General features: G+C 53.3%; 10 protein-coding genes across 10 annotated transcripts; 5 read left to right on the forward strand and 5 right to left on the reverse strand.

The window, feature by feature from the left end:
• Nucleotides 1–1,067: 1,067 nt before the first annotated feature.
• Nucleotides 1,068–2,598, reverse strand: PG986_003527 (uncharacterized protein; the record flags this gene model as incomplete). Its single annotated transcript, XM_066839749.1, has 3 exons — nt 1,068–1,424; nt 1,474–2,140; nt 2,240–2,598. The coding sequence occupies 3 exons, from the start codon at nt 2,596–2,598 to the stop codon at nt 1,068–1,070; spliced, it is 1,383 nt and encodes a 460-aa protein (XP_066704813.1).
• A 605-nt stretch (nt 2,599–3,203) lies between these two features.
• PG986_003528 (tRNA(His) guanylyltransferase) lies at nt 3,204–4,518 on the forward strand (the record flags this gene model as incomplete). The annotated part of the gene is made up of 8 exons (XM_066839750.1): nt 3,204–3,217; nt 3,296–3,385; nt 3,481–3,612; nt 3,666–3,710; nt 3,771–3,943; nt 3,997–4,085; nt 4,144–4,248; nt 4,300–4,518. The coding sequence occupies 8 exons, from the start codon at nt 3,204–3,206 to the stop codon at nt 4,516–4,518; spliced, it is 867 nt and encodes a 288-aa protein (XP_066704814.1).
• Nucleotides 4,519–4,669: 151 nt separating this feature from the next.
• Nucleotides 4,670–5,380, reverse strand: PG986_003529 (uncharacterized protein; the record flags this gene model as incomplete). Its single annotated transcript, XM_066839751.1, has 1 exon — nt 4,670–5,380. One exon carries the CDS (start codon nt 5,378–5,380, stop codon nt 4,670–4,672), a length of 711 nt encoding a protein of 236 aa, XP_066704815.1.
• A 2,975-nt stretch (nt 5,381–8,355) lies between these two features.
• On the reverse strand, nt 8,356–9,894 carry PG986_003530 (uncharacterized protein; the record flags this gene model as incomplete). The annotated part of the gene is made up of 1 exon (XM_066839752.1): nt 8,356–9,894. The coding sequence occupies one exon, from the start codon at nt 9,892–9,894 to the stop codon at nt 8,356–8,358; it is 1,539 nt and encodes a 512-aa protein (XP_066704816.1).
• Nucleotides 9,895–13,011: 3,117 nt separating this feature from the next.
• PG986_003531 (uncharacterized protein) lies at nt 13,012–14,028 on the forward strand (the record flags this gene model as incomplete). The annotated part of the gene is made up of 1 exon (XM_066839753.1): nt 13,012–14,028. One exon carries the CDS (start codon nt 13,012–13,014, stop codon nt 14,026–14,028), a length of 1,017 nt encoding a protein of 338 aa, XP_066704817.1.
• Nucleotides 14,029–15,332: 1,304 nt separating this feature from the next.
• On the reverse strand, nt 15,333–16,657 carry PG986_003532 (uncharacterized protein; the record flags this gene model as incomplete). Its single annotated transcript, XM_066839754.1, has 3 exons — nt 15,333–16,379; nt 16,437–16,567; nt 16,642–16,657. 3 exons carry the CDS (start codon nt 16,655–16,657, stop codon nt 15,333–15,335), a joined length of 1,194 nt encoding a protein of 397 aa, XP_066704818.1.
• Nucleotides 16,658–17,825: 1,168 nt separating this feature from the next.
• Nucleotides 17,826–18,872, forward strand: PG986_003533 (uncharacterized protein; the record flags this gene model as incomplete). The annotated part of the gene is made up of 2 exons (XM_066839755.1): nt 17,826–18,000; nt 18,073–18,872. 2 exons carry the CDS (start codon nt 17,826–17,828, stop codon nt 18,870–18,872), a joined length of 975 nt encoding a protein of 324 aa, XP_066704819.1.
• Nucleotides 18,873–19,923: 1,051 nt separating this feature from the next.
• On the reverse strand, nt 19,924–20,237 carry PG986_003534 (uncharacterized protein; the record flags this gene model as incomplete). Its single annotated transcript, XM_066839756.1, has 2 exons — nt 19,924–20,137; nt 20,227–20,237. The coding sequence occupies 2 exons, from the start codon at nt 20,235–20,237 to the stop codon at nt 19,924–19,926; spliced, it is 225 nt and encodes a 74-aa protein (XP_066704820.1).
• Nucleotides 20,238–20,694: 457 nt separating this feature from the next.
• Nucleotides 20,695–20,931, forward strand: PG986_003535 (uncharacterized protein; the record flags this gene model as incomplete). The annotated part of the gene is made up of 1 exon (XM_066839757.1): nt 20,695–20,931. The coding sequence occupies one exon, from the start codon at nt 20,695–20,697 to the stop codon at nt 20,929–20,931; it is 237 nt and encodes a 78-aa protein (XP_066704821.1).
• Nucleotides 20,932–21,949: 1,018 nt separating this feature from the next.
• PG986_003536 (uncharacterized protein) lies at nt 21,950–22,603 on the forward strand (the record flags this gene model as incomplete). The annotated part of the gene is made up of 1 exon (XM_066839758.1): nt 21,950–22,603. The coding sequence occupies one exon, from the start codon at nt 21,950–21,952 to the stop codon at nt 22,601–22,603; it is 654 nt and encodes a 217-aa protein (XP_066704822.1).
• Between the last annotated feature and the right edge of the window lie 3,291 nt (nt 22,604–25,894).

A 25,894-nucleotide genomic window follows, 5' to 3' on the forward strand; every position in this document is an offset into this window, starting at 1 on the left:
AGCGTGGGTGTATATGGCAAATGGTCGCCCGATTGCGACGGTGAAGGGAAGTCGCTCAAAAAAGAGATGACGGAGCTGAAAAGCTGATCCTGGTGGTTCCCGATGGAAAGCAATGCCAAACCAAATGGGCAGCGCCAGATCCAAGAGGCCCTTGTGTGGCCGTTTCGCCTCACACCCTCGACACACGACCCCTTCAGCAAGCCAGGGCGCGCGCAGACCGTGTCGCCAGGCGAGGAGCCGTTGCAATTAATAGATGTCGGGAATGTCACGATGTCGGAAAATCGCTGGCGATGGGTGGACGCGATATCCGACGCGCGTGTTGATGGAAGAGGTGGTCGACGTTGTGTGTGTTTGGTGAAAGAATGGCACGGTTCAGATTTTCTGAAGCGGCGCGGCCAGCACAGAGTTAAGGCAGGCAGGCCCCAAGCAAAGCAATGAGCAGAGCAGAGCAGGCTGGGAGGCGAGGCCAGCAGTCAGTCGGCCGCTAAGCTGAATGCAGAACTGGGTGGGGCGCCACGGCCCAAGAATCCCTTTGCCGATGACTCAACCCATTTATTCTGCTCCCCGCCAATCACCACTCGCCATTCCGCCGGCTGTCCCCTAAGAAATAAATCTTCTTGTTTTACCTTTTGGCATTTCCTGTCATACCACGGAGCTATTGTTTATTTCCTACCCTATTGTTGCTGCAACCTTAAAACGCCCAGCTGCAGTAGTTGACAGATTCCAGCGGTTCGCTTGCAGATGGCGATCCTGCAACGTCCGAATTGCCAGGCCCTTACCGTGCTTGGAGGCACCCAAAGCTGACCTCTTCAACATCCAAGTCACACTGTACCCAGAGGCTATAGCTAGCGACGTATCTGCTAGCATTCATTTGGCAAGACATCAGCCAAGGATCCATTGCATTGTGGGGCTTTCTACAGCTGGCGACCTCATTCATACCTTTGTCGTGTCTATGCACCCCTATTTGATAGGCGACATGGACGCGCCAAGCGTTGATTCTCTCTCTACGAAGCATGCTACACCGCTTCCACGATGCTTCTCGTGGCGTGAGTAAATACAGACATCCATCACCTCTTCCTGCCTCTGCCTGTCTTCCCGGCCGTGGGTCTCTTGCCACCCGCGGCAGCCTTCTCCTCAGTCTGTGCAGCCTCGCCTTCTCCACCTTCGCCCAAGCTTCTCCGCCGTACCGTACCGGTAGATACGGCCACGAACTCCTCCTCGCTGTCGCTCTCGCCAAGGTTGAACAAGACCGGTATCCGAAACGCCGTGCCGTCCATGTCGTCGTCGTAGCCTTTGCTTTGGGGGTCCAGCGTCAACACATCGATGTCTTCGTCCTCGGCATCGAGCCGGCGCTTGGTGATCTCCTCTTGTGGGTGAATGTCGAACTCGTCCTCCCGCTCGATGTACTCGACATTCTCCTCGACCTCCGAGAAGTCGGGGGGCCAATGCCGACCATTTCTGCGGACTTGTCACCGACCATATATAAATGCGCCCCGTTTCCATGCCACAGGCGGCAAGGAGCGCGCGGTTTGGATGCCATTCTATGACGCCCTGCTCTTCTTTCGGTCCCTCTAGCATCCTCACCAGACTTCCGTGGCCGCGCTCCCATATGTACAGCTCGTGATTGTTGTATGTAGATGCGGCAACATATTCACCTGTCGCGCTGAACGTGACGTGATTCCATGATAACCTATTAACCACATCCTGGAACTTGTGCTCTAAAGGTACTTGTATGGTGTCGGGATCGAGATCTTCAGCCGAGAGATTGGGAACATTGAATGTCCTGATGATACGGTCTTGGGAGTTGACCAGTAAATCGCGACCAGATCCCGTCAACTTGAGTGTCGTGACCACGGAACTGCATATCTTCTCGGACCATATGATTTCGTGGGTGTTCACATCTATAATGTTCAACTTCCCCTTGTTTGTGCCGGCGAGGATGTGGTCTCCGGTAATCGTATATATCGAGGCCGTAGTCTGCTGCTTGGCGTCTTCTTTTGCTTGTTTCTCCTTCGTAGCGGCGTCGGCGTCGGCGTTCGCTCGTTTCATCGCTGAGGGCAGAATGTGCTTAACGTCGATCGGCTCGGTGATGTCTACTAGGCATGGGGCCTGCTCGAATATGGATGCGACGAATTGGTGGCTGTGCACAGTTTAAATCTCCGCGTTAGTAGATGGTGACGATGATGATGCAACAGCGCCAAGCCCATCGTGGTGCCTGGTTCCCTCCGCGCAAACTTACTGGTTCCAGGGGTGCAGCTCCGCGGTGTAGATCGGGGCGCGGAACCGCACCTCGCGGTACCGCGTCCCATCGGCCATGTCCCACAGCACGGCGCGCCAGCCCTGGCAGGCGCTCAGCAGGTAGCGCCCGCAGCGGCTCCAGCTCAGCGACGTGATGGCCGCCCTATGACCCCGAAGCTTGCGCGCGACGCCCATGGTCTCGATGTCCCAGACCACCACGGTGCCGTCGACGCGGCCGGACGCCAGGTAGTCGCCCCGTCGGTTGAAGCGCAGGCATGTTGTGTGACCCGACCGAATGGTGTTGGTGATGTTTTCCGGGTAGTCCTGGAGCAGGTAGTCGTCGGATAAAAGGAGGTTCATCTTGGCTGGCAATGTGCACAGTTGCTGCTGCTACTCCTTCTGCAGCTGTCGGATCCGAGTACTGCCACTGACAGGCCGGCTGGGATATTGCGGCGAGAATGCTGGTTCGAACGGGTGAGTTGCGACCGTGTTCAGCGACGCATATTGACGACGGTGGGGGCTGCTCCAGGATGCTGAGGGAGAGTAAGAAAGAGAGTTTGCGACGAAGGGGTACTTTGCCAGGTTCTCGGATCGTGATTGAGTTCGTAATCTTGGGAAACTTGCCTACAGGCGCAGCCTCGCGCTTGGCAGGTTGACAGCAGGGGAATGATGCAAGGCTACAGGGCCGTTTCCAGGGATCCGTCGTTTTTGTTGTTTTTTTGACAGGGGAGAGATCTGCTGGGCTACTGCAGCCCAACCCCCACTAGACAGCTCTTTCCCACGCTCACCCCGCCAAAAGAGTTGCAGTATCAGTCAAGCCCGATCCAAGACTTCGGCAGATTGAGTCACGCCTATCGACTTACTTATATTGCATGCGCGATCAGGGAGACCCCCTTGACGATCTCAGCATCAAAGACCCACGGAATAGTACTCGGACTATTTCTTGTAACTGACTGACCTTCACCATGGCGAATTCAAAGTGAGAAGCCAACCTGAAGATCCATTTGTGCGTGCAATTCTTGGCACGTCCGTTGCGACTAATACCCGTCCGTTCTAGATTTGAGTACGTCAAGGACTTTGAGCGACCAGACTACCTACTTCCCAACACATGGGTAGTGGTGAGAATAGATGGAAAGGGGTTCACCAAGTATGCATATCCCGGTCAGGAATTAAGCTGCTAACTATCTTCTTTTTCTTCTTCTTCGTCTTCTTCCAATGATATATACTGACCGGCTGAACTAGACTGTGTGCCAAGTATGGCTTCGAGAAACCCAATGATAAAAGAGCTCTCGATCTTATGAACGCAGCCGCCAAGGCTGTCATGGCTGATCTCACGGATATCGTTGTCAGTTATGGAGTAAGCGATGAGTACAGGTACGTCCACTACTTCTTGAAAGAGAAGTCTCTTTACTGATAAGCACCCCTAGCTTCGTATTCCACAAGACTTGCACTCTGTACGACCGAAGAGAGAGGTGAGTTTGAGTTGGTATTTTTTTCTTCTCTCGTTAAGAGGATCCTCATCCGTGAAATAGTAAATTGGTTTCCACCGTAGTGTCAACCTTCTCTGCATATTATGTCTACCTCTGGTCGACATATTTCCCTGACATGCCGCTGGCGCCTCCGCTTCCGAGCTTTGACGGCCGCGCAGTATGCTACCCCAGCGTCCAGAACATGCGCGACTATATGAGTTGGCGACAAGCCGATTGTAAGCCAACCGCTACCCAGGTCAATGAACCGGTTCGCTGCTAACGTCCTTAGGTCACATCAACAACTTGTACAATACCACGTTTTGGACGCTGGTACAGCAGGGAAAGATGGGCGCGACGGAGGCTGAGCGGTATCTTAAGGTAAGAGATCTTGCCAGTCCCAAGCAAAGCGAGTCGTTCCTATACTGACTGTCCTCAGGGGACCGTCTCAAAGGAGAAGCACGAGATATTGTACTCCCAGTTTCACATAAACTATAACAACGAGCCGGAGATTTTCAAGAAGGGTAGCGTGGTATTTCGTGATGTAAGCTACCCTTTTCGCCTTGCCGTGAAGCCCGCTGCTAATAGCTGCTAGTACGAGCTCGTGGAGCCTGGGTTCGACAACGTCGCGGAGAAGATTGATGATCTGGCGGAGCCAGTGAACCAAAGCAAAACCCAGGCCGAGAATGACAAGAAGCGCCGGGCGAAGGCCAGAATAGTAGTCGAGCATCTCGATGTCATCAAAGACGACTTTTGGGATAGGCGCCCCTGGTTGCTTTCCAACAAGCCTGGCAAGATACCCAAGCCGACGTGATTTCAATAAAACCTGCAGTGGGTTTTGCCCCCGACTTAGAGCTCCCAACCATAGATATGCACGTCAAGGCAGTAATCGAATTGGTCATCTTCTTTCTCCGCCGAACGTGTGGGTATAATGATTATTCTTGTCGCAGTAAAGGGTGGTTGGCTCAGCCGGCCGAGGCACGTAACCGCCTCTTCTCCTCCTTCCGAGCCCTCCTGGCGTTTCGCCTCGCTTTCCGTTCCTCTTTTGTCTCTCCAGCCTTTAATGTCTCCTTGGCCTTCTTCTTCTCTGCCTTTTTGGCTGCTTTCGCAGCTGCCTTGGCTTCTTTCTCGGCCCGTTTGGCTTTCTCCGCCTTCTCGAACTTCTTGGCTTCCCTCCTGGCCCGGCGCTCTTCCTTGGTTTCTTTCCTGCCGCTGCCGGTCTCTTCCTCAGTAGCAGCCGCCGGTGTCGACACCCCGCTGGCGGGCGGCGTGAGCAGTCCGGTCGAAGAAACGATGTTCTTGTCAACGGTGCCCGCCAGCAGCCCGCCCTTGACGAAGCTCGAGTAGAGGCCGTTGCCGCCGCTGTACTTGTAGATGCCCTTGGAGACGATCTTGTCGAGGTCGAGGTTGCCGCCGCCGGCGGTGCGCTTCATGGTGCCCGAAGTGGTGTCGATGCCCTTGAGGGCCTGGTCGAAGGCGTTCATCCACCACGCCTCCACCTTGTGGTCCTTCTTGAGGCCCAGGCCCGCGCCGTTGTTGCCGTCGCGCTTGATCAGGATGTGGTGCTTCAGGCCCGTCGAGTCGTTGGTCGGATGCAGCGAGTGGCCCTTGCCCCGCCACCCTTGCGAGGTCAAGAGGGCGTGGGCGTCGAGCTTGCGCTTCGTGGTCGAAGGCATGGCTGAGGATTTGAATGAAATAAAATCCACAACAATAGTAAAAGAGCGGCCTGGCGAGAGTGTAGCTGGCTTTCAATCAATGCAATGGGCAAGGCATGGGTGTCGGGTTTTCTAAGGAACGTTTACATGCATGCTGGCTGTGTCTGCTCGATCAAGTAAATTATTTTGAAGGCTTGCGCAGCGACGGTTCCATTGCTCAAAGAAAAATATAGTGGGGAGATTCTAGCGACTCCACCCGCCTGTCTTCCGGCGATAAGCTGGACGCATCTTCGTCCCCTTTCTCTCAGTGTGGCACGTGCACCGGGGTGCATCTGATCTGGCTATCTCTCGGAGGAAGCCCCGGCACTGATTGTGGAAATAGTATTGGGAGTACCTGGTGATATTGGCAGTTGCTTTACATAGGAGGAACAGTGCTGCTTTGAATATATACTGGTGGTGTTATGCATTGTTGCTACGAAAGTGCTGCGGAACTTGGACAAAACGTCATGACCAACACTCCTTGTCCTGTTCTGTACCATCGTCACCCCAGTTAGGTGTGAAGCAAAAGCAAAGTACCTGTATGGAGCACGAAACTACTAATACAGCTGGAACCTTCAAAATTCAGTAGAAGTTGCAAAATAAAACTGAATGTGTCTAGAAGGTGGGTGTCAGTCTTTGCAGGAGTAGATAATGGGCTAACTTGGGAGCAGATCTCATGAGGAATCAGATCTTTTTTTGACATAATTTTTCTCAATCATTTTGTGATCAGAGTCTAATTAAATACTTTGGTCATCATGTTGCGGGACGGTGGAATTGAACCATGTGAATGTAAAGTAGAAGAATGTGCTTACCTGTTTGTATTGTGACCAGTCTCGTGAGCTCGACCACTCCACCACACTTGACGATGGTAACCTGGCTGCTGATTCACATTATGTTTGCCTTGACTGTCCCGCTGGAGTCCCGCTGGAGAGACTTGTTGGCGGCGAGAAGAAGGCAACCTATGTTTCCTTTCATACATATGCGTCCATACATCCTTTATATACCTCCAGACCGCCACCTTGCTGGTGGGAAGGGGTTGACGATAAGGTGCGCTCATACCAGGGCTACTAGGGTTTTCTGGATATCGTTAACCCACGAACGTCATAATGAGATCAGAGCTACTTGTCTGCTTTTTTTCCTTGAGTTCCTCTGCCACTGGAAACTATGAGACATCCTGCGAATCATTCTTACGATGGCTGCAAGACAACCCAAGCCCTGGTTTAATCACTGAACTCCTTAGGGGAGCTTCTTCCGTAGCACCTGAGGATCCTCATGTCTATTGTTCGTTTGATGCATTAAGGAGAGCCTGAGTATATAGGTTGGCATGAATCTTGACTGGTCCTTCCTTTGAGAATACGCCCTTGGTTGTGGGAGTCAAGCACGGGACCACTGGTATTTGCGTACTACCTATTCATTCAATGAATATAAATGGCTAGTGACATCAACGGCTTTCTGTATGGATTCATGAAGCCATTTGGAATTATAAACCTGTTGTAGGCGAGTATGTCTGAGACCGGTCTACTGTCATGGCAGTAAGATAAGAGTAAGTCCAAAAGATGGGCAGCCCAAGAAGATTCGAGGAAGTCATTCTAGAGAATGAGCGCAGATCTAAGCCTTACCGGCCAACATCATGCCATAGCTTTAGTTTCGATCGATCTACAACCTTATCTCTGCGTTTTACATTACCAAGACTGTATGCCTTATCAGTCGGGAGGTCTCCGAAGGATTCGGTATCAAGAGAAAACAATGCGGCGGATGCGCTAGCGAATAAGCTTTACCCCCCACAGCCCCCCAGAGGCAGTGCGGAACGAATGCGAGCGACCAAACACACTGCAGCCACCATCCAAGGTTCTGCCGATCTGGTTCTGTCGAACACGACCTCATGGGCCATGTCGTTCCCATGTCTGAGCCACAGCGTCGTCTGGGCGTCGCGATACTAACATCGTCAGGGGACCGGCACAAGAAGGCAGGAGTTTCGTCGAAGGGAAGATGCGACGATGTGTTAGGTATAAGAGGAGCTACTACACCAATCTTCATGTCGTTTGCTCCTCACCAGGACTAGCCACTTCCCCCATACCCTGATCCCCAGTTTGGGCTTCGTACTAGGCTTAGTAGGCCGCGCGATACGCGGCGCAACCGGATCAGACGAGCACCAAACCTCTTCTGCCTGCGATGCCCAAACTTCCCAACATGGCTACAATAACCAGCACGTCTCCTATGGTCAATACTCACAACAACAACCTTATCAACCGCTCCAGCCGCAGCAAGGGCAATACGCCCCGCCGCCCGCCCCGTTCGGCGGTAGCGGTCAGCTAGGTTACGCGGGATCCCCCTTCCCCATGCCCCTGACGAAGCGGGAACGGAGAGGGGTCCGAAGGGAAGGACGCCATTGCCCCCGGGCCCGGCGCCACAACTGTCGCGGCCCGTCGTTCTTGGCAGAAACACCATGGGCGTCTTATCAAGCATCCCGACCAGGGCAGGAGGCATGGCCACCTCAAGGTAGTCCCTGTGGGCCTAGACAGAAGGCGCATGATGGTGTCAACAGAGACGCGGGTCCTTCGAGATGGCCTCTGGTGTTTCCAAGCGATGCGCAAGGCTATGAAGGGAGAAAGCGTTCAGATGAAGCAGCGAGCGTGAGCAAAGGTGAGGACGGGGAGCTGCCGCCGCCATCATACGAGGACGTCGTGGCTGGTACGGGAGGGAAATCGACAGAGGCGGCACCATTGCATGGGACAGACAGTTCGCGACGAGGCAGGGGTTGAATTCCCATGTAAGGAAAGGAGAAGGTTATAATATGGGCAAGAAGCGCTTTCTAGTATCTTATCGTGCTCTATATCAACGTACGACTGAGGTGAATCACTACAGACTGTTCAGTACATAGCAAATGTGCCCAACTACATCTTACGTACTTGCCTAGCGTCATGAGTGAGTGGCCCATGAGACCATCGTGGCCTCGCCTATCCGCAACATTTATTCCTCCCAGGTTTAGCGATATCTATTCCTCCTAGTTGGGGAAGGTCCTCGGTAAGGACAGCACCGTATCTTCTGAGGATCTTCATCCCAGCCGGCAACGAAGGATTCGGTTTGGCCCGATTGCGTCGGCGCAGGATAGACAAGGCGGTCCCTCCCCCGGGGCTGACCGCGTTGACGGGAGACCCCAGCTGCAGCAACCGCTCGAGGCGCTTGAGGTTGACGGGACCACGCGCCAGACAGACGCAGTGCAAGGGTGTCATGGGCCGGCTGCCGCAGACATCTGGGCCCAGCCGCGCCCCAGAGCCCACGAGCGTCTCCACGATCCCATCCCACTGCGGCGCATTGTACCCCGCGATGCAAATGTTGTGTAGAGGGGGGCATATGTGAGGGAGAGGGGACCAAACCCGGTTCACATCGGGGTTGGCCCCCAGGCGGAGCAAGGTCTCCAGCATGTCTTTCGCCGAGCGGACGAACTGCGCTCTCTGTCCCGGATTCCGTATCGTCCGGCCCATGTCTGTGTTGAACATGTTGGAGAAGAGGCGGAATAAAGGGTCGTGAGCATCATTCGGGTCCAGGCCCTGCCCTCGCGACTTGACAATACTTAAGAATTCGAGGCGCTGGGGACTGACACGGGAGCAGAGCAACGACAGCAGAGGCTCGTTTTTGACACGTACGTAGGCTAGGTTGGCCATGCATTCCAGCAGAAGACATATCTTCTCGAAACAATCTACCGGGCACTCCCAGTGCCACTCTTCTGCGGCCAAGAGCTGCTGCCATACTAGTTCAAAGGGTTGGCAGGAGACGGTCTCCGGCCAAATCCAGAAACCGGTCGGCTTGGTCGAATCTGCCCCGTTTTTTAGCAGTATTTGTGTGATTTCCCATGGACATCCGGGTCGCATCGACAAACCAAGTGGCGTGATAATCCGGCTAGCGTCCTCATTCAGTATCCCCGGACTGTCGGGGTTTACTCCTTTCTGCAAGACATGGAGGAGCAGGTCCTGCCAAGGAGCCCTCTCTGCCTCCGTATCCAGCGCATGCGTTTGTTCAGCTGCGGCCAAGATTATATGGTGAATTGGTTGCAGATAGGCGTTGCAGTAGTTTGTCTTGTCGATAGTCCACCCGTCTAGCGGAACTCTTTCATCAATCATGTAGCGGGCAACAGCGTGGTGACCATTGCGAATGGCACGAACCAGAGCTGTGCGGAAACACCAATCCCCCGGCCAACTCCCTCCGAACGACAGTTCTTTCGGCATCGCGCTGACGTAGTGAGAATCTGGTTCGCGAAGCCAACCTTCGTTCAGATCATAACCTGCCTGCCGGACCTTCTTGACGGTGCCGACAACGCCCATATCAACGCCCCATAGCAATGCTTTCCGCGCCCCGTTCTTGTCGTTGGAGTATAGCTGAGGTCGCAGTATTATAATGAAATCGTTACATGTCCGTGACAAGCTGTTCAGCTCACTCTGACCCAGGAAAGAAGCTATGTGTAGCACAAGCTCTGTTGGAAGAGATCCCAAAGACATTATGGTGACGTAGCTGGTTGATGAAAGGGAGCCAGCCAATAGTTACCTACACAATGCTGAATCCCGTAGTTTTGTGTCGCTTGGCAAGTAGACACGAATGATCTAACGATATTTTACTTGATCTTTGGCCGCGTAAAAGAAACCGACCAAGCCAGTCATATCATCTCTGAGCGGGTTTGTAGGTTTCTACTCGGAGAGACATCTTGCCAAACCACTTCACTCGACATAACACGCTTGCTTCGCAGCCAGCTGGTGTCCAAAGCTTACCGTGTATCATTCCAACCACCTTCAATTGGGACCGAACTGTATTCCCTTAACTGCTATAGGCATTTTCGCTGTTTGGTCGACCCACATTCTCGGTGATCAAGCTCACCTAGCATTGTCATTTCCAGAGTATTTTGCTCGAGCAACGGATGAGGTCATGGGAATGCGTGAATCTATAAGCCTCTGAATGGTTCCTGGTTGGATTGTGGGGGTTTGTTGACGTTGGAGTCACATGGGAGGAAAAGGAAGACGGTGACAAAATACGTGTTGGCGGGAACCATGGGAGCAGCTGGCGCATATCTGCCTCATACGGATACATTGGGCAGATAGCTGTACACATGTCTGTATGCCAGTGGCGCGTAAATGGGTTGGCTGGGTTGTGGGAAGCGTTGAACACTTTGGCGATGCCAGGGAACCAGTCCCGCATCTTTGACGGAGCATCAAATAAAAGTGACAATCATCAATCCGGGTCGAAGGCCAATCAAGGCTGCCCTGCAGATATAGAATGCTAGAATCGTGACCAATCCCGGTTCGGTATAGCTATACCCAGCCCGACATATGTGCATGTGATGGGTCCTTTTCAAAAGCAAAAAGAACCAAAAAGAGGCGGTCTGCATCGAATATTCTGAGTGGAGATGCCAGGCTGGACGTATGTATGTACAAGCAACCCTACCTGCATAATACATAAGGTACATACATGTACCTACCTACCTACCGAATGGTACACGCCGGATATAGCTCGGTCTCGCAGCACTTACTTGCACGCAAGGCTGAGCAAAGTGGCTCTGCCGGACTTTCAAAGATACACCCATAGAGAGAGAGAAAGAGAGGGAAGGAGAGAGATAGAGAAAGTAGAGCGTCCTTCCGATCGGTGGTGGTAAACCTGCGGTGGGTGGCACAACCACAACCTGAGCCTCTCCGTATGTACATGTAGTTTGCCGCAGCTGTAGGTACTGTGCGAGGCCTAACCAACTTGATCTCCTGTCCAGTCGGCGGGAAAGACCCTTGAAAAACGTGAAAAACGGAATCCGGGGACAGGATCTGGGTGTGGCTCCGCTTTACAAACCCGTGTCCCACTGCATGTCCCTGCGTAGGTTAAGAAGTACCTACGATACACCTCTTGTGTTGTACTGCATGCAGGAAACGAAGAAGCAGAAGCAGAAGAAGGTTGGGTTTTGAATGACATTGATGTACGACTACTGACATACAGCACTAACAGGTAGCCGCCAACTCAAACAGCCCGATCCAATGCATGCTTGGGGTCTTTTTCTTTTCGGACAGTTTGATCAGCGCAGTTTCGGGGTTGCCGCTGTCTACCAGGAACACGCTTCCAAGCGGTGCCGCTCGCTTATGTTGAGTTTATTGAGAACGCAAGTGAGAGAGGCCAGTCAGGTATGTAGGCGGCAGGGTTCTGGGCCCAGTCGGGTGATATACATTTATATATATGACATTGAAGTAGATCAGCAACACGCGACATCCAAATAGTATGCCCGAACTTGTCATATTTCCAATATAGCCATGGAGCCGGAGTCCATTCGTAACGAGCCAGCCAGCCAGCTATCAACTCCGTTGTCGCTGGTTATCCACTTTGTCACCAGCCATCTTGTGCATCACAGGCTGCCCCGGTCCTCCATCACCAGTCATCGAGTCACGTTAACGCTTTGTGTATCTTCGGGCTTATTCTGCTGATACTCTCTCTATATGTAGATCAATTATTAGGTGGAGGGAGAAATGCATCTGGGCACCTTTTTTTTTTCCCGATGCTTCCAGCCCGTTTCCAAGCCCCGTGTAACCAACCGGTCTAGTGCTAGGGCCTGGGGCCTGACAAGTCGACTCCATGCGGCGCGGCGGCCTGCGGCGCACCTTGCTCCCTTGGAATAAAGAGCTGGCTGGAACTTTCCCACGCGCCTCCCCAGGGCTAGCCGGCAGGAATCAGGACCATGTAGCCCGGCCGTGCTCAGAGCTATCAGGCTGGGTGCAGAAGGTCGTAGCAGGCATCCTTAGCCGCATTGCATTGGGGGCAGGCCAGGCCACGACAGGACACGACAGGACAAGACAGGTCAGGACAGGACAGGGCAAAACAGGGGGCCACGACGGTACCTAACGACTGGACTGGATGGATGTAAGGCGCCGAGCCGATAGATGGCACCGCAGTCCAGTTTTCCCATATTCTAATTACAGATCGTCCCAGAATTGAATTCCGTCCCTTTCTTTCTTTCCATCGCCTTCTCGTCCTCCCGCCGTCTGACACGTTTTTTTCCCTTTTTTCTCGAATAGCAACAACAGCCAGCATTGCCGCCCCAACCACGGTTTCATACCTCCCCATCATTGCATACACACTTGCTTATCCTGCAATCTTACGACTCGCTGCATCACATCACATCCACCCACCACTCGCTCCGTTCGCTGGTAGTTGCCTTGGAACGAAATAAGGGATCGATCGCTATTCTCTCCCACCTTCTTACTATTTGCTCAACTCAACTCTGCTACGAAACTTTAGCTTCCACCGACCACAGACGCGGAGGAGCAAGCCTCGCGCCACCTGAGTCTTTCCTCCACGAATCTAAAACTAAATTGACACTGGTTTCCCCAACTGAACTGGGCCCCAAACCTTTTCCTTCGGCGGATTGGCATTTTGTTTTCGACAAAAATCGACCTGACAACCCGACGGGAGAAAGCAAGGCCGAGCTACTGTGGTGCCAGAACGTCTGACTGCGCTGTCTACGCATTTCTGCTACCTCACTTACCATACTACCAACACGACTTTCACATATTCAATCTGCCCTGCAAACCAACGACGGCCTTGGTCTTGCCCCTAAGCCCGATATCGGAGAGTGCTAGCCAACCGACAAGATGAAGGGCCGTCCCATTGACCAGCTCGTGTACGAGTACATGTTCACGAAGCCCCGGGCCTCGGATCCGCAAAACTTCCACGCCCTGCTTCACCGTCACCTCATTCTCGAAGTCCGCCAGGAAGTCCACTCCTTCTACGGCCACCTGGACACGCAGGAGGCCAAGTACCCGGGCTTGGACTACTGCCACCACATTCATCGCATACGGCTCAGTCGCTGGCCCTGGCACCGACGGCTGTTCCGGGCGTTCGACGGCCTGCGGTTGACAAATTCCGAGATCTCCAACTTGACGAAATGGGAAGGCACGAAGTGGGCAAAAGAGCGGTTCGAGCGCGACTCGGGTATCATTATCAGGGATACTGCGGATGAAGACATGTCCGAATGGGTGCCCCCCGAGAACCGGCCGACTGCTGCCACGACTTCCCCGAACGACGATCGGACCGCAGGAGTAGAAGCGGAGGCGGGAAACACGACCGAAAATGCGGACGATGACATGGAAGGCGAGGAGGACAGCGACGGCGAGATGGAGTCGATAGGTATTGCTCTCAACCAGCGCCTCCTCGAGCGAACGGCCCGCCGCGAGGCCGGTGCTGACACGTCGGAGCCCCTTGACGAAGAGTGGGAACAGTGGTTGAAGAACGCCATTGACTCCGGGGAGCTCCCGTTCCTCTCGGGCCAGACGATGCAGCAGTCGCCCGCCCTCGCCCGCCACCAGCAGCAGATCCCCGTCACCCACGTCCTGAACGCGGCCCGCGCCGGACAGTGGAACGCCGTGCCCCCGTCCATCCGCGAGCAGCTGATGCGACGGACTTTGGCGAGCGAGGTCGCGGCGGCTGACGCGGGCATGTCCGCTTTGGAACCCAGCAGCTCGACGACGGCGGCGGCGGCGCGAAACTCGGTGCCGCCACAGCCAACATCGTGGAGACGCACCGTCGGCAATCTGCGACTGCCTGTCGGCGAGGCCAGCTCTGGCACGAGCACCGAGACTGTACGCCTCACCGCCCAGCCGAATGCGTAAAGAAGACAGTTGCGGCCATTGGCACTCGGCGGCGAACTGCGACGGTCTTCTTCGATCCTTGTTCCTTTCTATCAGATACCCCAGGCCCCCTTTTTACACATACATTCAGTGCGTGGACATTGAACATACATACTCTTGTTTTTCTCGCGATCTTGACGGTTGTGCAACTATCTATTCATCAATCAATAGGTACACTAGAAATGACATGACGGCGCCCATTGTCCCACCTGAGCCCCCCTCCACCCCGACTTCTCCATATCGACGACGGGGTACAGGCACAGGTTGGCGTTGGGTACAGCGATCCTATTCAGAAAATGGGCGACCAATATCACATGGTCTCGTATACGCAGACCAAGGGGGCGTTGCAATAGCTTTTTGTTTTTTAATCATCTACGGATGCGGCGGGGATTGCTCTCAATTAGTAAGGCGTGTCTTTTTGTCTTTTGTCTTTTCAGTTATTACCCATAGAATAGCGGCGTTGGTAACGAATTGCATGAAACAAATGAATCAAATGGCTTTAATCAAGCAGCTGACTGGCCCCCTTGAGAAGTTCTGCTTGAGTCTTACGTGATACGGAGTACAGAGTAGATAGTATGCTATGCACGTTCCTTGGCATTACACGGTACTGCGTGCTCCAAAAGCTTGGCTGCGTCGACTCCCTGGACGGGCGAGTAAGTAGTCTAGGACATGAGAAGTGAAGTTATCGTCATCATGGGCTTGGGACGACTGAAAGACGTCCCGAGAGACCAGACTCTGGTACTTGGTCCCACCAAAATGCCTGGAAAACCCCCAGGCCTTCTCGCGAACTTACGCGAGCTATCAGGGTTTAGGCATTGCCGAACCATTGCTCATGTGTAGGGGGGTTTATGATTCTGCTTGGACACATGTCTGAGTCGTGGTACTGAAACAGGCCCAACTGGAGAGAATAAATAGGTATGTACTTTGGTATCAGTGTGTGTATGTATATTTGAGGTATTGTGCAATAGTGGTATTAGATACCCTCATGTCATGTTCAATGCAAAAGCCACCTGAACGCCGAGCCGGCCAGCCTCGCAAGGCCGTTTTCTACGTAATCGACCAACCAAAAACCCTTGTAACGCGCTTATGCTTCGCTTCCCCCTAACGCCCAATTTTTCATTGCCTTATTGTCTGGCTTGCTTTCTGCGTGGGTAATTCTCGTCCGCGTCCCCCAAAATGGATAATGATATTGTCCTACTGCCATCGGAACCTTGTGCGGTTCTCTCTCAACCGCCCTTCTTTCTTCTCCCGCCGCTCGCGCGGGGTGCCAGCAAATGGACACCCTCCTAAGGTTCCAGGTGCGACCACTCGGGAATGGCCTTGATCTGCTGCCACATATATCGCTCCAGCTTGTTCGCACTCTTGGCGTAGGGTGTGGTCTCATTGTTGTACTTGCGGCAGTTGTCGAAAACGAGCCTGGCATCCTTGATGAAGGCCTCGGGCGTCTCGTACTGGTCAGCCTCAAGCTTGGCCTCCATGGTGGATAGGTCCATGGGCTCCTTGATGACATCGTAATAGTCTGCAACGTCGTCCTTATTTACGGGCATCAAGAAGGGCCAAGCGGACTGGTGGTTCTGCAAGTCGTTCAACAGGTGCAGGAGCTGGTTGTAGTTGGGGCCGTGGCGAGGTTGCCGGGCTAGCTCGTCCATGTCTGGCGACCAGCCTGACTCGCGAATCGCACTGATAGAGAGGGGATCTATCGACGTGACGCCGCTCTTCCACTCCTTGGGCGGCTGGTGTATGACGTGCGATTTGGAGAATGCGCGGATCTTGGCGTGCACGCATTCCTTCTGCTTGAGCAACATTCGGCCCATCTCCAGATAACGTACTCGAGGGAGCATGGAGCATTGCATGATCGTACCGCCTTCGTAATCCTTGATGTATCCCATCCAAACGGATTTCGGGAGTGTGATCTCTTTCGTGAAGCCCTGTTTCTTAAAGTACCCGATAGCGTAGTTGTCGGCATATGTGAGGAAATGCATGACATCGCTCGTGGCCTTGACGTAATCCTTCAAGTGCGACATGAGATGTGCGCCGTAGCCCTTCACCTGCTGGTCACTACTAATGGCACAAAAGACGATTTCGGCGAACTGGCGGCCCTTGAACGGTCGATATGTGATTCCGCCGACCACTTCGAGCGGCTTTTTGACGATAGCTATGGACAAGTGTGTTCGATCGTATACAAGTCGCGCGATATAGTCTTTGGGCATCTTGGGAAGCTGTTTCTGAAAGATGCATTTGAGGCCGGTCAATATGATGAGAGACTCGCGCTTGTTATCGTTATTGACGACTCGGAACTCTATGTCACCTTCGCGTTCCTCGATAACCGCAGGCTTCGGGAGCTACATGTTAGCAAGACCGTTGTTTTCGATGGAAAGGGTGATATTCACCTTCTCAGGGAACGGGATGGGCTTCATGGCCGGCTCTTTGGCCTTGTCGGGTTCGGAAGGCTCATCGCTGAGCTTCGTCTTCTTGTTGGCCGTTGGCGACGGAGGCTCGTCGCTGGCCTTGCGCTTGCCATCTGGAGTGCAAACATTCGGTTAGTCGATCGCAAGGACGGTTGGATCTCGCCATGCTGAGGGAGAATCGGCTTACTCTCGTCCTTGACCATCATGAAGGCATCTGGGACCCGGGGTTCGTTACTTGGATGCGCTTCGTGCGTTGCGACACGACTTCAGGGAGAGCATGCAGATACGTAAGCGGGACCGAGTGAAACGTGTGGAGGTAAATCCGCTAAGGCTGATGATAAGCGCGGGACAGAGACGCGGAAAGAATTGGAACCAAGCTTTCCGGATGGCCAATGACTGGATGATGGAACCATGGGCAAGTACGGACTACGGCCAATCAATCTTCCATATCGATACGTACCTCACAAGCGGTGGGGCCGTGCTCAAGTGCTACTGCGCGCATCCCCAATCCGAACTTCCGCTGGCAGGCGCGATTGTGATGATCCATCCAGGTACCCATGGGCAAGTACCTACCCTTGCAGCCAGCATGCATCGATTCAATTGAATTGAGGACAGCTCAAGCTTCTGGCAATTCGATGATCACCAGAAACCTGTGTCACGTCCAGCAACTTCCACCTCCGCCATCTCCCACGGATTCTTGAAAAGCAGCCTTCGGTGTTCTTGTTGCATACATCCGTCTAGTCTGCACGCACAGAACCTCTCCTTCAATCGGCCTTTTCGTGCCCCTCGTTCCTGCGGCGATTCGTCTGTCCACATTCATGGATTCTCAACTTCGCGACATCTGGGCCACCGCACCTGGCACTCCGTTTCAGCCTACGGTCGGAAAAAGACACCCAATTCACCGTCGCCTTCACCCTCCTGCTGCTCGGTGTTGCCCTACTTGGTGGTTTCGCACTCAGTATGCCCACCTTTTCGCCTTCTGGTGCTGCTTGTGTCACCCTGCAGTTGCTAACATGCGCGTATCTAGACCGATCGTTCATCAACATCCCACTTCTCGGTGTCCCAGCTTCGTTGGCATTAGCGTATGTGCCCCTACTCTATGCGTCTGGTACTCCCCACGGTCATCTAACGCTTTTTTAGGGTCGGAACGGTCTACATGTTTTGCGCGGTGGGAGTTTACGTCTAAGGCTTAAAGAAGAAACCTATAAGTGGCATCGCGAAGTCGAGAACGTCGTGGGCCTGTACCGTAGAGGATTTAAGGCGCACAAAACTGCTTGAACACACAACACTGATTCGTGATCCTCGGCTGGAAAAGCTCCTGAGACCCCTTGGCTGAACCCTGTCGATTCCGGCCTTACCATCTTTCACACAATGGCGTCCTCTGTACGATCGGGTTCCACGCAGCCGCCATTATTCAAGGCCATCGCCAGCTCGACAAGGCAGATCTACCAGCTTCTAAAGTGCATCAGCTTCACAGCAAAAGTACACGTCCAGATCACACAGGATGGCATCCGGTTTGCCGCGGACCATTCTCGAGTCATGCAAGGTAGGATTCCTATAGGCGGATGTCTCTTGAAAGTCCAGTAGTAGTCACCTAACTTTTCTACTTTTCTTGTAGGCGTAGCGTTCTTGGACAAGGAGTTGTTTACTACTTACACCCTGAACTTGGCGGAGAACGAAGACGGAGCGCTCCCCCAATTCCAGATCAACCTAGCCGCGTTCTTGGAGGCACTGCAAATCTTTGGGGCATCAGATGTGGCGGCCAAGCAAGCCAAAGCAGATGCAGAGCCTTATAGAAGCAACTTACGGAACTACCGCCCTGACGCCTTTAGCCACCAAACACTTGGGGTACCGGGAACATGTTGCCTCCTCTACGAAGAGGATGGCTCACCTCTCAGCATCATCCTTGAGGAGACGGGCGTGAAGACCCGTTGTAACATGGTCACTTATACACCCGAGCAACCGGATGATATACCGTTCGACCGTGATGATCTGGCTTTCAAGATCATCATGCATTCTAAGTGGCTTCTGGACAGTTTGTCGGAATTAGCACCCATGTCGCCCACGCGGATCACCATCAGTGCTTCACCGAACGCACCTTACTTGGCTCTGTCCAGTGGTGGAGCATTGGGTAGCGCAAGTGTCGACTTTACCAGTGGCCGCGACCTTCTCGACACCTTCACGATTGACACGAAGTGGACGCAAAGCTTCAAGTTCGACTTGGTCAAATCTGCCACTGAAGCAATGCGCGTTGCTAGCAAGGTCAGCTTCCGTGGAGATGGGCAAGGCGTGTTGAGCCTGCAGTTTATGGTGGAAGTGGAGGGTGGCACTACCAGCTTTCTTGATTTCCGATTCGTACCTTACATTGCCCAAGACGAAGACGACGGAATGGACACTGATGAGGAGGAAGAGGTCTAGTTGAGACACGATGGGGACTTGCAAGGTCGGCAGTGCCTGACTCAATGGTTAATATTCCGACTCTGCCTAGCTGAAGCTGTATTCCTTAGGCGTCACTCAGCGATCCATTTTATTGGCTGGTTCTTCTCAAACCCGCAAAACGCAGCAAATTGGCTGCTAATTTGACCACTACGTTGAAAGGACAACAACCCGATCGACCATTTGTAATAAGATTAGACAAGGACTCTAGCTATCCTATCTTCTGATGTGACTCTCCCAGTGGCCATTGGCGGGGTTTGGCGATATTCTGCCCATGCTTCACTGCGTTGACCGTTAAGGTCACGGCAACATTAAGCCATGAACTCTTCATCTCTGCTCTATCGAGGCCACTGAGATCAGTGTTACCATGGATGGAAAACTACAGCCCCCTCGTCATCGACCGCCTTGTGTTTATCCTTATTGCTTCGCTTCGGAGTGTGGCCTTGGCTTATGTGCCCTTCTTCTAGTATCGCTAGGAAATGCTGAAAGGCTAGGCCGACGCGAACGATACGCCATGTTAAAGGCACGCACTAGCTACGAGTTGCCCTCCTCTACCCCAGCTGACCCGTGGCCGCTATAATTTTTCAATGTCTGGTGTCTGGGGATGATCGATATCTTCCCGTTGTGAGCCAGTTAGAATCATGTAAGTCTCAGTACTTTGGGCAGAATAAGCAATTGTGAGATCTGTCAGCTGATAAGCCGACAGTGCATCGATTAGCACTATATATCAAGATGGCTGATGATTCGAAGCATCCAGTCTGCCAACTCGACACCCAGCATCTGTTTGCACCGCGGTGGTTGCGTGGCATCACTAGCGACTTGCATACGGCTGAACCCTGAGACCTTTTAGCCAGCCTGGCTAGCTCAACAGACCAGACGGCGGGGCAATAGCAGCTGAAGAGACCATGCCGTTTTGAGATCACATCATTACGCGAGGCTGCTTCCTTCGGTAGCTTGTCGGAGACTAGCCCATCAACGACATGTTTGCTCCGGCTTCAGATTGGCTGGCGAGGGCGATGACAATGGCGGCTTGCTACGCCACACACTTGGAGAAGCCCGAAGCACCAGTACCGACAGCGTGGGTGTCTGCCACTAGGAAGCCCTGATGGGTCGAACGTAGGTGTCTTTCGATGGAGCTGGGACATATAGGGCCGTTCGAGCGGTGTCCGTCGAGCGGGATGCCCTCCTTTCGGGCGTTGGCGCCGAAAATAAGGTGTTCGGCTTCACGTTCCTCATCTGGCCCGTGCCTATTGTCCCCGTTCAAAGTGGTCTAGACCTAACGCTTGTCCCCGAACGATGGTGAGGGGTTGGAGAGGCTCATTAAAATCATACTAACTGGGAGACCATTACGGGCGTTCAAAGTCGTTGGCCGTCTTCTGCTGATGGAGGTTCAGCTGGGGTTGTGTAGCGGCTAGTGAGGCTCTATTGTCTGAGACTCGGGCTTCTCGGGTGGCGATCATCTGGCAGATCCCACTTACTCGTTGACTCCCTTGCCTCGAACTCAAAAAGAGTGCTGAGACTCTTTGTGTTGGCTGACAATGGCGTTTATTTTTCTGTCATTGGATACATCTCTTGTTCTATTGTTTTACACACGTCAATGAAGCAAACAGACTCCCCAGAACCTGAACGGCTATATATGATAACGACTTTCTCTCCTTAACATTCAACCTCACTACTTGCTTTAATCAAGAGTATTACAGCATAACCGTCCAACACGCCACCTACTTTCAACAACCAATCCATTCGCTCTCGGTCCTCGCCCGGAGTTTACCTACCAACTACTACCAGCCACCTACACATCATCATGTCCGGAACCTCAACCGCGCAACACGGGGCCGGCCCTGCTGGGCTCGGAGCTTTCCTGTACAATTGCTGGTATGCCCTGTGCTCGAGCAGTCTACCAAGCGACGCGGAAAACAACCACAGTCCATCGCCGATGCCTGAGAAGAAGTACGTCCATGTGCCGCAGAACGCGGCGTCCGGCTTCCTCCTCACTTCTACTTCTCGCCAGATGCGCAAGGACAACGAGATCCTGGCATGAAAGAAGAGTGAGGCCGACTGATCGGAGCTCCGCCTATCACCCTATAGTATCTACCGGAGCCGACTCGCACCCACCTTCCTGCCAGTCGACAACGGCATCTTTCCTTGTACATACACACACCTTGTGATGGAAAGACCTTTCTTAGCCTTATGGACCAGTCCCTTCTGTGGGACGGGCTTTGCGTCACATACATAACTTTACATCGCGACATATCCTGTTTCTAGGCAACACTCGGAGTTTACGGTCCAATCCCAAATTGACGGGCAGTCCTTCTGAGACTGATGGAAGGCTATCGGATATACAGAGGAGCCCCGGAAAGTCGTTTTGATAGGGTTCCAGCTGCGATCTACACCGTTGCCAGGATCAAACCATGTGGAATCCTGTTGGCTGGATTTGAGTTCATTTATAAAGAGGAACGTGATGTCTTTCCTCTGGGGCTTAGGTGTTTGGAGTAAATGCATAATATTTTCGGCGTCTATGAAGTCAATGGGAACTCAGAGAGCTGATTTTGCTGTTGAGGGATTGCGTGGATTCAGTGTCGCACACACACGCACAAGCGTACATGCACTGTTGGCACCCCGGTATACGGTTCGGAGTTGGATAGCTTGTTGTGTTCAAGTTTGGCTACCCTGAGCTTGCCGCAAGCGAAGTCATCGGAAACATGTTTCGCCACCACTGCGAACATACTGTCTACAATCTGTCCATATAGATTAATATAAACTCGGCATGCGTCAACTTTGCGGAAGGAAATCAAGTTATAGTGATGTGATTGTGCGCCTTGCTGGTCATTCGAAAGCGAAAGCGAATAAGTGACACAGCCATGATATACGGTTGTCAGTATCGATACACAGGATGGCACTATACTGTAATTGACCTGACCCCTCACTCAGGGTCTCTACTGCCTGGAAGGATGTCTCGACAAGGCTTTCCTTGATATGACGTGCATACGGACAGTTCGGACGGCGCCGCTATCGTCGCTTTTTGCGATGACAACCAGAACCAAGCAGACGGTTCAACGATGAATATTCTGGGGCATTTGAAATGTGTGCCTTTTCAGAAGACTTTCCTTGTTTTGAACCAGGCTGAGGCTGTGAGCTGCGTCTGCTGCACCCTGTGCCTGAGCTGGGCTGTCCGCTCGCCTCGGATCAGCGCCGTTGAGCTGAGATCTAGATGCAAAGAACGAGGCTTTCGTACCGTGCCTGGGAGCAAGCCATATTTCCTCAAGAGCCCGATAGGAAAGACACGCTCAGCCCAGGCAAGTCGTGTGACCATGATGGATGACCACACACCACTGCTTGCTCGAAAGAAGAGCCCCCAACGAGGCGCCCGCCCTGATCAGGTTTGGCAACAGCCTGGATCCGGTGCAGGAACGCAGGAACTGCGGCGGCCCATAAGGTCGACCTACCTAACCGCCAGCGCCATCACCAACGCCCACAAACCACCACAGGAAAGTACCTCTCCTTTACCGCCAACTGAAACATCTGGCAGCGGCGCCGGGCGGGTTGCTGACAGAATGCATCTGATGAGTAATGCCGAAGTCATCTTTGCTCCCCACGCGCCGATTCGAGGAAGAAAAGGCTTAGCCTCGACCCCAACCATGAAGTGGATTGCGTCTCCATCGGAGGACTACGACGCAAGCATGGTCTGGACAGGAATGGAGAAGAGTTATTAGCTCAGCTCGGAATCCTTTCGATCGCGGCCTTGGCTACAGAAAAAGTGCCCTCCCCCTGCTCTCCACTGGACCCCAAAGGGCCCCCATCCCCGTCTGTTTGCGTGGCTTTCGTTCTTGAGTTGCAAGCAATACAGGATCGATCAGCCGGTTAGGGCTGCGGCCCGTTATGCGTAAGCGGAGGAGGGACCTTTTGCCCTTCTGATACGGCCAATATGGGTGGTGTCCTATAGGCGTCCAGCCAGACTCGTCTAACAAACAGCACAGGCAACAATGGAGAATAGATTATGGCGTCTATCAACACTCCCCTCTACCACCTTCACTCAGCCCTTTCCTAAAGAACCAGGAGAAAGGATCCCGGGGCGGTGGACCAACAAAGAACTGCCCTAACGTAAAACGGATGGCCACCGCCTGGAATGGGCCGATTAGGGTAGTGATTCTGCACTTCTCTCACGAAGACGCAGGCACGGGGAGAGGTGGCTGCAAGCAAGGATGCAGTTGTGCGTGTGTGCATGTGTGTCCAATTTTGGGGTCGCGATTACTGCGGCCCAGATGCAGCTTACATGTCTTGCCTGTCTTTCGCCCAGCAGCAGAGGAGGAGACGAAGATCCCGCCTTTGCCTGGGAACCGCGCTTAGCGGCTAGCAGCATCATCCCTGAGCTCGCGCGTAACGACTGGTGGCTTGGTGCAAAGACCAGCTTTTCTTCCAACGGCGATGGGTAATGGGCAATGTCAACGACATGGCCATCTATTTTACTCGTATGTCGGCGAGAACGATAGCTTGATGCAACGCTATGCTTGACTTTAACGCTGGCGTTCTAGATTTGCCATAACGAGATCATGTTAATGTAGTCCAAGAAGAGGAAATTATCAGTGCCATGATATGATGTGATGTGTTTATCTCGCCCTCTCTCTCCAGGTCCTCCAGTTTCCCAATCCGAGCAGTTTGTGCCGTGCCGTGCCGACGGCGCAGAGAAGTCGGCATCTATAGCCTAAAATGGGCCCAGCAGGACTTTCAACAAATACCTAGGAAAAGGTAAGCGAGATTCCGGGCTGACCAGTGACGTCGACCGGATCGTATTGGGCGAAATCAAAAGTCAGCATGATGCCCAGGTGTTTTAGACGCCGAACTGTAAAATAGTAATATTTGGGGTATTATCTATTTCAGATACGCGGGGGGTGACATCGTGCCTCTGCAAACGGATAGTACATAGCCAGGCACCTGAGGCGTTCGCACAGGAGCGAGTCATGCTGTCGTCATTCACATCATCTTTTTTGCTTCTTCTGTTCTCGTTTTACATTGCAAAGTTGCTGGGTGTTGCTTGCAGCGTAGATGCGCAGGTTTAGTATAGTACCTAAGGCATGGCTTTGGGGGTTGCAAGGATGTATTTGATGCAAGGAAGGACAGTCGATACTGGAACGTGGTGGCTGAGAACGGTCAACGGCAGGAAAAGCATAAACAAAGCCCCAAAGCCCCAAAAGGCAAAAGCCAGAAACGCAGGGGACCAGGAACCTGCCGACTGATACCTAATAGTCAGCCGCCGAATCTGGGGGGGGCCATGGGGGGCATGTTGACCCGGTTGAATGGATCCCTGCGCTGCGCATGTAGACCCAAAGGTCATCAGGTCGTCGGTGGAATTCAACATTGTCCTCGGTCTAACTCTCGAGTACTTCGGCATGTTAGTTCTGACGCCAGCCAAATTACCTGAACAGATAATACGTTCCGAGATTTCGTGTCACGATCATCGAAACACCTTGATTGGCCAAAGGGCTTGATCCAACAACCACTCGATTGATTCCCGATAATGGTGATAGAGATATCCGTCTGCGCTGGCCACCCCAATCAGGCATTGCCCGAGTTGCATGTTTCCATGACTCGCAGGCCTCCCCGTCATTGAGGCTTTGAAGTCTGAAGCCTGGACTCTGGACTCTTGATCCCAAAGCCCCACCAGCACCTCGTCCACCAAAAGTTCCTTACTGTAAGTGCTGGATGCAGCAAGTAAGCCGGAAATAGAATGTGCCCCTCTAATGTTCTTCCTGCGCCCCTGCCCCATAATTGAATCGACTCGGGCCTGATGCGCTACGGCTTTCTTCCCTAGGCTCCATTACCCTAGGGCTGGGGACGACTCCGTCTCGCTAGCTTTGGCCGCCGCCCTTCAGCATCAGGATGGCGTAGTCTGTAATATGCCTCGTGCATTAGGCGTTTGACCAGGTCTTGGACCGAGCAGGCGACATCAATACTGGAGATACCAAGGAGCAGGACTTCCTCCACACCCGATCGAGCTGTTCGTCATTGATCGTGCTGTTCGTGGTGCGACCCGCGGCCACCGACTCACAGCAGCTCGGACTTGCAAACCTTGGCGCAGGAGACGACTTCAACTTGGGCACCCATCCCATCGCATCCCTGCCTCGATAAACTCATCCGCTCATCAATATCTGCGACCGACCCGTACGGTGTCGCTGTCTGCATGTTGACAACCGGCAGGGCAAGCAAAGAGTGCAGATGATACATACACGAGCAAGGTAGGTACTGGGTAAGCTAGTTGGCTCTTTCCGCATGCGACTATCCGTTCTCTAGCTCCCGTATAGCCATTCCCACGGCCAATCCAGAGGCGGCAGCAATATTCTAGCCGTGCGCAGGTCCTGCATAGACCTGCATCACCCCGGGCTGGCTGATCAACACGATGCGAAGAGGTGACAGGACAGGCGCGACATGTCAGATTGACGGGTGCCTCTGCCTCTGCTTCTGTCTCGTCTTTCAGCAAACGATCCCAATCCATCGATACATACATACAGTTCCCCATATCGCCCAGGGTCCAGGAGACGCCATGCGTAACGTAAGTAGGTACCACCTCTCTCGGTACGTCAGGCGGACTGGCCGATCTCGCGGCCTGTCACTTTCGGCGCAGGTGCTCCATATTGGGGGACGAAATAGTAATGGCCAATCGGTCCTCTACAAAAATAACCTGAGGAATCCTGGAGCATCCTGGTCACGCCCTCCCCCTGCTCCAACTTGGACTATTCTGCGTAACCCACCCAGTCGCACTTTCATCGCGCCACACCTCGTGTATGCTATCCAAGGATGCTCTCAGCGACTTCGAGCACTTACAAAGAGACGCATTCCCATGCCCCGGTCCCCTTGCCCCCAACATCGGTCATGTCGGATAGATATTATGAACAGATGAGCCCTGTTCTCTCATCTCGGTCTCTGCCCACCTCTCATTCTAGTCTCCCATATACCCCGTCTCCCGCTGGTTGATGTAGGCCATGCAATCTCCCCGCCAGCCTTCTTGA

This window comes from Apiospora aurea (assembly GCF_038362705.1).
Source record: "Apiospora aurea strain CBS 24483 chromosome Unknown utg000002l_segment0_segment0, whole genome shotgun sequence".
NCBI classification, from domain to species: domain Eukaryota; kingdom Fungi; phylum Ascomycota; class Sordariomycetes; order Amphisphaeriales; family Apiosporaceae; genus Apiospora; species Apiospora aurea.